We start from the raw sequence: 8,698 nt of genomic DNA, 5'->3' as shown, positions 1-8,698 counted from the left end.
AGCGCGCCACTGAGTGGCGCGCTATGAGCTTGTAGGTCTGCTATTTTAGAAAAATTGAAGAACGACTGACATAGAAACATAGCTTTGCTTTTTCAGGAAAACTGTCAGGATGAAGAAGACATTTTTTTAATTTGATCTAAGGTCTTTCTCTCTCTCTCGCTCTCCTCACCTTGTGATATAGTGCCCCAAAGAGGCCCAGAGAGGCACAATGGCTACACCAATGGCGACGGCCGATGGAACGAGGGTGTAGTATCGCTCCCAGTAATTGGTAGATACAAAGAGTGCGTAGATTCCAGAGGCCAGGAACATCATCCACTTAGTACCTAAGAATCTGAGAGAGAGATAGAGAGAGAGAGAGAGAGAGAGAGAGAGAGAGAGAAATAAAATAAATATAAAACCATTACCTGTGTCCCAAAATTACAATTACAAAATACAAAAAAGTATTTCAAATACGTATTTCAAATACATGTATTTCAAATACATGTATTTCAAATACTGCCCATCTCTGCTACCTGATGAGTACAGGCGTGTACAGCAGTGTGTGTGTGTGTGTGTGTGTGTGTGTGTGTGTGTGTGTGTGTGTGTGTGTGTGCGTGCCTACCTGATGAGTACAGGCGTGTACAGCAGTGTGTGTGTGTGTGTGTGTGTGCGTGCCTACCTGATGAGTACAGGCGTGTACAGTAGGCCTACGATAGGCGTGACGTTGATGCCCATCATCATCTTGTGGTCGATGTCCTCCAGGCCCATGTTACTGTACTTCACCTCTCTGTAGGTGATGTCATAGTGCAGGATGAGCTGCATCTGCAACAGGCCTGGACACACGCACGCACGGACACACGCACGCACGCACGCACGGACACACGCACGCACGCACGCACGCACGGACACACACACGGACACACGCACGCACGGACACACGCACGCACGCACGGACACACACACGGACACACGCACGCACGGACACACGCACGCACGCACGCACGGACACACACACGCACGCACGCACGCACGGACACACACACGGACACACGCACGCACAGACACACGCACAGACACACACACACGGACACGGACGGAAATTAAATTAGGCTAACATAACAGTCGTTCTACAAATAGTAGTATACATTAAGGTATAGAACTTAACAGGGGCGGGTGGAGGTGCCGGTCCGCGGGACACGTGCCACTGGTACGCGAGAGGGGAATTCCAAGTTTTGCGTCGTTTAAAAATCCATTTGAAAACACTGAGAAAAGAGAGAGAACAAACACCAGACCTGATGGCCGTTGCGCGTAGAGCGCGACGCTCAATCACCAATTGGAATGCAAATGCTTGCCTTTCAGGCTGCCTTTGTATCCTACTCGTCTCTTTGAAAACGCTTCTGATTGTGGGTGGCGGGGGACGGACGGACGACGGGGACCAAACGTTGACTGAAAAGTTGACTCGTCCGTTCGTTCACTGACTGATTTATAAACGGCTTGGAGTCAGTGTTACTTCCATGTTGCGTAGCACTGTCCAATCTTTACCACTCTGCGGGCAGCAGCAGCTGTAGGCTATTTTGTCACGATCGCGTTAATGAAACCAAACGCTATAGGTACCGGTACAGGATTATTATTTCATGTCAAAATGAAAAGATTATGTTATCCAGGTAGGACAATATAGAACACATAGGTATGTTATTATCATCACAGCAGCAGTTTGGCACATCATCAGAATACAATCTGCATTACCTTCCACGTGAACCTCCTCCTCCTCCTCCTCCTCCTCCTCCAACAACTCGATAACGTTCTCATGTTAGTTTGTTACTTATTTTCTGAGCCATGCAAATAAACAACAACCTGCACTGACTGGAGACGGAGAGGTTCATGTGCCCCGGCGCGTAAAGCTTGACCAGAAACAGGACAGTCATTGCGTCGGATTGCGGATGTAGCCTCGGAAACCCAGACGTTTTATTTCCAGCACGGAGGTGAGGGGGATATCGTTTGGGGATAAAGTTTGCGCGCTTCTATCTGTTACTTCTCTGACACAGCGCAGTTCAAACTTCAAATTCAGCCAGTCAATAGTGGGACACTGCACGCTGAGAGCCACATACACAGCTGCATTTGGTTTTTAATTAAGGGCGCGTTCTGAATGCAATGCAAACTAATACGCGAGTGCACTCTGGTGCATATATGTAAAGGGAAAGAATGACTTCTGTCCGTGACAATAATCAATGCTACAGTTTGAATTCTGTACACACGCACACATAAAGCAAAAAATATGATATGGGGAAAACCTTTTTTTTTTTTCAACTTTCGACCTAATCTGAATCGATAAAATCGATTATTTGATGAATGCCCTAACACACACACACACACACACACAGACTTCATCAAACACACCCATGTAGATGCTGTAGACCATCATGCCTCCCACACTGGCTGCCAGGACGTTCTTGATGACTTCCAGCCTCTTGCGTCGGTAGAAGCGCCTCTCCTCCTCCTCCTCGTCATACTCTGCCTGAGGGCCCAGGAACTCTTCCATCTGACACACGGGACAGGAGAGGGGGACATGAGGACATGGTGGAGGACATGAGGACATGGTGGAGGAATGAGGGATGAGAGGGGGACATGAGGACATGGTGACATGGTGGAGGAAGGAGGGATAAGAGGGGGACATGAGGACATGATGGAGGACATGAGGACATGGTGGAGGAATGAGGGATGAGAGGGGGACATGAGGACATGGTGACATGGTGGAGGAAGGAGGGATAAGAGGGGGACATGAGGACATGATGGAGGACATGAGGACATGGTGGAGGAAGGAGGGATGAGAGGGGGACATGAGGACATGGTGACATGGTGGAGGAAGGAGGGATAAGAGGGGGACATGAGGACATGATGGAGGACATGAGGACATGGTGGAGGAATGAGGGATGAGAGGGGGACATGAGGACATGGTGGAGGAATGAGGGATGAGAGGGGGACATGAGGACATGGTGACATGGTGGAGGAAGGAGGGATGAGAGGGGGACATGAGGACATGGTGACATGGTGGAGGAAGGAGGGATGAGAGGGGGACATGGGGACATGGTGGAGGAAGGAGGGATGAGAGGGGGACATGGGGACATGGTGGAGGAAGGAGGGATGAGAGGGGGACATGAGGACATGGTGACATGGTGGAGGAAGGAGGGATGAGAGGGGGACATGGGGACATGGTGGAGGAAGGAGGGATGAGAGGGGGACATGGGGACATGGTGGAGGAAGGAGGGATGAGAGGGGGACATGAGGACATGGTGACATGGTGGAGGAAGGAGGGATGAGAGGGGGACATGAGGACATGGTGACATGGTGGAGGAAGGAGGGATGAGAGGGGGACATGAGGACATGGTGGAGGAAGGAGGGATGAGAGGGGGACATGGTGACATGGTGGAGGAAGGAGGGATGAGAAGGGGACATGAGGACATGGTGACATGGTGGAGGAATGAGGGATGAGAGGGGGACATGAGGACATGGTGACATGGTGGAGGAAGGAGGGATGAGAGGGGGACATGAGGACATGGTGGAGGAAGGAGGGATGAGAGGGGGACATGGTGACATGGTGACATGGTGGAGGAAGGAGGGATGAGAGGGGGACATGAGGACATGGTGACATGGTGGAGGAAGGAGGGATGAGAGGGGGACATGAGGACATGGTGGAGGAAGGAGGGATGAGAGGGGGACATGGTGACATGGTGACATGGTGGAGGAAGGAGGGATGAGAGGGGGACATGAGGACATGGTGACATGGTGGAGGAAGGAGGGATGAGAGGGGGACATGAGGACATGGTGGAGGAAGGAGGGATGAGAGGGGGACATGAGGACATGGTGGAGGAAGGAGGGATGAGAGGGGGACATGAGGACATGGTGACATGGTGGAGGAAGGAGGGATGAGAGGGGGACATGGTGACATGGTGGAGGAAGGAGGGATGAGAAGGGGACATGAGGACATGGTGACATGGTGGAGGAATGAGGGATGAGAGGGGGACATGAGGACATGGTGACATGGTGGAGGAAGGAGGGATGAGAGGGGGACATGGTGACATGGTGACATGGTGGAGGAAGGAGGGATGAGAGGGGGACATGAGGACATGGTGACATGGTGGAGGAAGGAGGGATGAGAGGGGGACATGAGGACATGGTGACATGGTGGAGGAAGGAGGGATGAGAGGGGGACATGAGGACATGGTGACATGGTGGAGGAAGGAGGGATGAGAGGGGGACATGAGGACATGGTGACATGGTGGAGGAAGGAGGGATGAGAGGGGGACATGAGGACATGGTGGAGGAAGGAGGGATGAGAGGGGGACATGAGGACATGGTGGAGGAAGGAGGGATGAGAGGGGGACATGAGGACATGGTGACATGGTGGAGGAAGGAGGGATGAGAGGGGGACATGAGGACATGGTGACATGGTGGAGGAATGAGGGATGAGAGGGGGACATGGGGACATGGTGACATGGTGGAGGAAGGAGGGATGAGAGGGGGACATGAGGACATGGTGACATGGTGGAGGAATGAGGGATGAGAGGGGGACATGAGGACATGGTGACATGGTGGAGGAAGGAGGGATGAGAGGGGGACATGAGGACATGGTGACATGGTGGAGGAATGAGGGATGAGAGGGGGACATGGTGACATGGTGGAGGAAGGAGGGATGAGAGGGGGACATGAGGACATGGTGACATGGTGGAGGAATGAGGGATGAGAGGGGACATGAGGACATGGTGACATGGTGGAGGAATGAGGGATGAGAGGGGGACATGGTGACATGGTGGAGGAATGAGGGATGAGAGGGGACATGAGGACATGGTGACATGGTGGAGGAATGAGGGATGAGAGGGGACATGAGGACATGGTGACATGGTGGAGGAATGAGGGATGAGAGGGGGACATGAGGACATGGTGACATGGTGGAGGAAGGAGGGATGAGAGGGGACATGAGGACATGGTGACATGGTGGAGGAAGGAGGGATGAGAGGGGGACATGAGGACATGGTGACATGGTGGAGGAAGGAGGGATGAGAGGGGGACATGAGGACATGGTGACATGGTGGAGGAATGAGGGATGAGAGGGGACATGAGGACATGGTGACATGGTGGAGGAATGAGGGATGAGAGGGGGACATGAGGACATGGTGACATGGTGGAGGAAGGAGGGATGAGAGGGGGACATGAGGACATGGTGACATGGTGGAGGAATGAGGGATGAGAGGGGGACATGAGGACATGGTGGAGGAATGAGGGATGAGAGGGGGACATGGTGACATGGTGGAGGAATGAGGGATGAGAGGGGGACATGAGGACATGGTGGAGGAATGAGGGATGAGAGGGGGACATGAGGACATGGTGGAGGAATGAGGGATGAGAGGGGGACATGAGGACATGGTGACATGGTGGAGGAATGAGGGATGAGAGGGGGACATGGTGACATGGTGGAGGAAGGAGGGATGAGAGGGGGACATGGGGACATGGTGACATGGTGGAGGAATGAGGGATGAGAGGGGGACATGAGGACATGGTGACATGGTGGAGGAAGGAGGGATGAGAGGGGGACATGAGGACATGGTGACATGGTGGAGGAAGGAGGGATGAGAGGGGGACATGGTGACATGGTGGAGGAATGAGGGATGAGAGGGGGACATGGTGACATGGTGGAGGAATGAGGGATGAGAGGGGGACATGGTGACATGGTGGAGGAATGAGCAGCTCTTACCGGTTCCTCTGCGTTCCCCTCTGGGTCGACGTTAACCAGTTGGGCGTCAGGGTGGTCCATGTCTGGGACTATGTCCTCTGGGTGGACCAGAGGGGCGTCAGGGTGGTCCATCTCTGGGACTATGTCCTCTGGGTGGACCAGAGGGGCACCAGGGTGGTCCATCTCTGGGACTATGTCCTCTGGGTCCGCTCCCTCCATCTGACAGCCAGGAGGAGGAGGAGTTTACACTGAGTTTAATATCATATCGTTCATCTTTATCATATCATCATATCATCTTTATCAATATCATATCGTTCATCTGACAGCCAGGAGGAGTTTATACACTGAGTTTAATATCATATCGTTGCTGTTGGGAGGAAACCACCTATTTTTGAGGTGTTGGCATAAATCAGTGCTAGCTTTAAGGCTCATACATAGTCTGGATTTTCGGTGGTGAGGTGACCACCGAACTACAAGATGACGTCACGAGCCGCGGTGAAGAGCAAACCACCACCACCGCTCCAGCCCTTCTCTCTGTTTCTGCTAATGCAACTAACTCCACCACCTCTCTCTCCCCCACTCAATATATAAAGTCACATTCACAATATCAACTTTGATGAGGCAGTATTGCCTTATTAAAAAAAAAAAAAAGACAAATGAATATATAGATATTGTCAAAGTTAACGCACTATTAACTAGTTAACTCACAATCCTTTTAATGGCACTAATTTTTTTAATGCGCGATTAACGCACTGTGAAGTTTGACAGAATGGTTTAGAGACGCATGCATGTGAATGCAGGCAGTCAGTGAGCCCCGCCTCTCTCCCCCCCTCTCTCTCTCCCAGTGAGTCTACACAATTAGAAAACTTAGAAAAAATGTTATTTTGATCAACATGGCCTGTTATCTCTCGTAATGGTACCATTGGCCAACATCAATACAGTTCTTTAGTTTGGGTCTGGAAGGCTAAATCTCATCAAATGGTGGTCCGTGGTTCAAATGCAGAATAAATAATGGGCCTTGATATGAAAAATCTTGAAAACCACTGATTTAAGGTATATTTAGAACGTATACAAAATATGCGATTAATTTGCGATTAATCACAGTTAACTATGGACAATCATGCGATTAATCGAGTTAAATATTTTAATCGATTGACAGTCCTAATATATATATCTTTTTTTAGGCAATACTGCCTCATTAAAAAATCTTCATTTCCAGAAAGAAATACATTTTGGAGTTACGTGGTTAGGTGGTTAGTGTGTGCTACAGCTGACATTTATGCTTCCATTTGGAAGTTATCCCGAAGTTATCCCAAACATGTACATTTACTGCTTTTGACATCATTGACTGTTATAAAACAGACAGAGCAAACTCTCAAAACCTCATTTTCAATGAGCCTACATTGCATGAAATCATGTATAGGCCTACGGCTCTTATACATCAATGACACAATCTGTGGTGATATTTAAGATTAATTAATTTTATATTTATTAAATTAAACTGACATGAAAGTCAATTAAGTCATGAGAAAGTGTACACTAAATTAAAAAACTCAGTTGAAAACCAGTTAGGATTGCGTGTGTGTGTGTGTGTGTGTGTGTGTGTGTGTGTGTGTGTGTGTGTGTGCGTGTGAGACTGTGTGGGGGACTGTGTGTGTGGGGGGGTCATTTTTATTACGATAGGCCAAATGTTAGTAAAAGAAAACTAATAAGAGTTAAAAATACAAGATAATGAATCCGTCGCTAGGGTATTGATTGATAGGTGGGCGGTCAAGTGTCATTCGTCAAGAATTAAGTTCATAGCAGACGTGTTTAGACGGGTGAAACGAAACTTAACAGTAATAATTATAAAGATTATAACTTACATTAGTCGATGTAACTTTGTTTGTTATGTGCCAGCATCTCTGCAATACTGCTCCATACTGACAGCCACACACACACATACAGCACAGTTATTACTCTTTGTTAGTGTTTGTTATTTAACAACAATACATACTACGAGAAAAGGATTTGGACTTACCATCTCTGCCGGTATGCGCTGCCTGGATCATGGGTCTCTACAGTTAAATGTTGATCACGTCTCATGATAGAACTACACGATTCTTTCATTGGTACACTTCCCCTTTCTCACGTAAAAGTGAACCATAAATATAATAAAAACTCCCGGCGGTGGAAATGAAACCTGTTCGTCTTCACTTCCCCAGAGAAGAGCCAAGAGAGGCTGTCCGCACTTCCCCAAACTACACACACACACACACACGCTGGATTCTCTTAAAGATACAGAGCCCTATTTGTAATTCTGATATAATATTTATGATGATTTCCTCTTTTGACTATAGTAGTGTATATTCGTACGTCTCTTAATGTTTTGAAGAATTGAAAATGGTGGGCCCTATTGTAAACAAGTGTAATGCTTTAGTTTATGGTGTCGTCCACTCACAGTTAACAGCTTTAGTATTGAGTTGTAGGCTACTTGAAATGTACTGTAATTCTGCAAACTGTTAATAAATCAATCAAAATGGTTCTCTAACTTTTTCATGTCAAGGACACCCAATGTAATGTAGGCTATTTAATCACGAAACCCCCATACAATATCGTGGATTGTTAAAATTGAAAACATTAAAAACCAATTTTGAAATAGCTTTAGGGTAAAAGTGCTTCAACTGATTTGGAATTTTGGATGCTATATTTTTAAACGATGAGGAAAGCAGCTGTCGTTTTAGATTTTTTGCGACAGCCTATTAAAAAATGCCAGATTATGGACTCCATTTTACACCTAATCTTAATTGCCAATTTTTACTATTTTTAAACATAAGTTTAAAAAAAAATTAAACATAGTTTAAAAATAGTTCAACTAGCCAATCTACATCGACTATTTGTACTGTTTTAAAATAGTAAAAAGATATAGGCTATAGGGCATAGACTATAAGCCACAATTTTTTAATAATCTTGAAAGTGTGAGAACTAGTGATTTAGAAGGCATTAGTAGAA

The 8,698-nt window shown here is 47.8% G+C and overlaps 1 protein-coding gene across 1 annotated transcript in view; it reads right to left on the bottom strand.

The window, feature by feature from the left end:
- The window catches only part of unc93b1 (unc-93 homolog B1, TLR signaling regulator), a gene marked incomplete at its 3' end in the record, with an annotated part of 24,655 nt that extends 16,769 nt beyond the window's left edge, over positions 1–7,886 (bottom strand). Inside the window, exons 1-6 of the mRNA XM_083764319.1 lie at positions 7,728–7,886; positions 7,573–7,629; positions 5,729–5,926; positions 2,377–2,518; positions 659–812; positions 170–331 (exon numbers count right to left, since the gene is read on the bottom strand). Coding sequence (XP_083620445.1) covers positions 170–331; positions 659–812; positions 2,377–2,518; positions 5,729–5,926; positions 7,573–7,629; positions 7,728–7,730 — 716 coding nt within the window. The 5' untranslated portion in view covers positions 7,731–7,886. The remainder of the gene's footprint in view (positions 1–169; positions 332–658; positions 813–2,376; positions 2,519–5,728; positions 5,927–7,572; positions 7,630–7,727) is intronic.
- Between the last annotated feature and the right edge of the window lie 812 nt (positions 7,887–8,698).

This window comes from Protomyctophum parallelum, assembly GCF_964188405.1.
Source record: "Protomyctophum parallelum genome assembly, chromosome: 5".
In the NCBI taxonomy this organism is placed as follows: Eukaryota; Metazoa; Chordata; class Actinopteri; order Myctophiformes; family Myctophidae; genus Protomyctophum; species Protomyctophum parallelum.
This window is presented reverse-complemented; position numbering and strand designations above follow the sequence as displayed.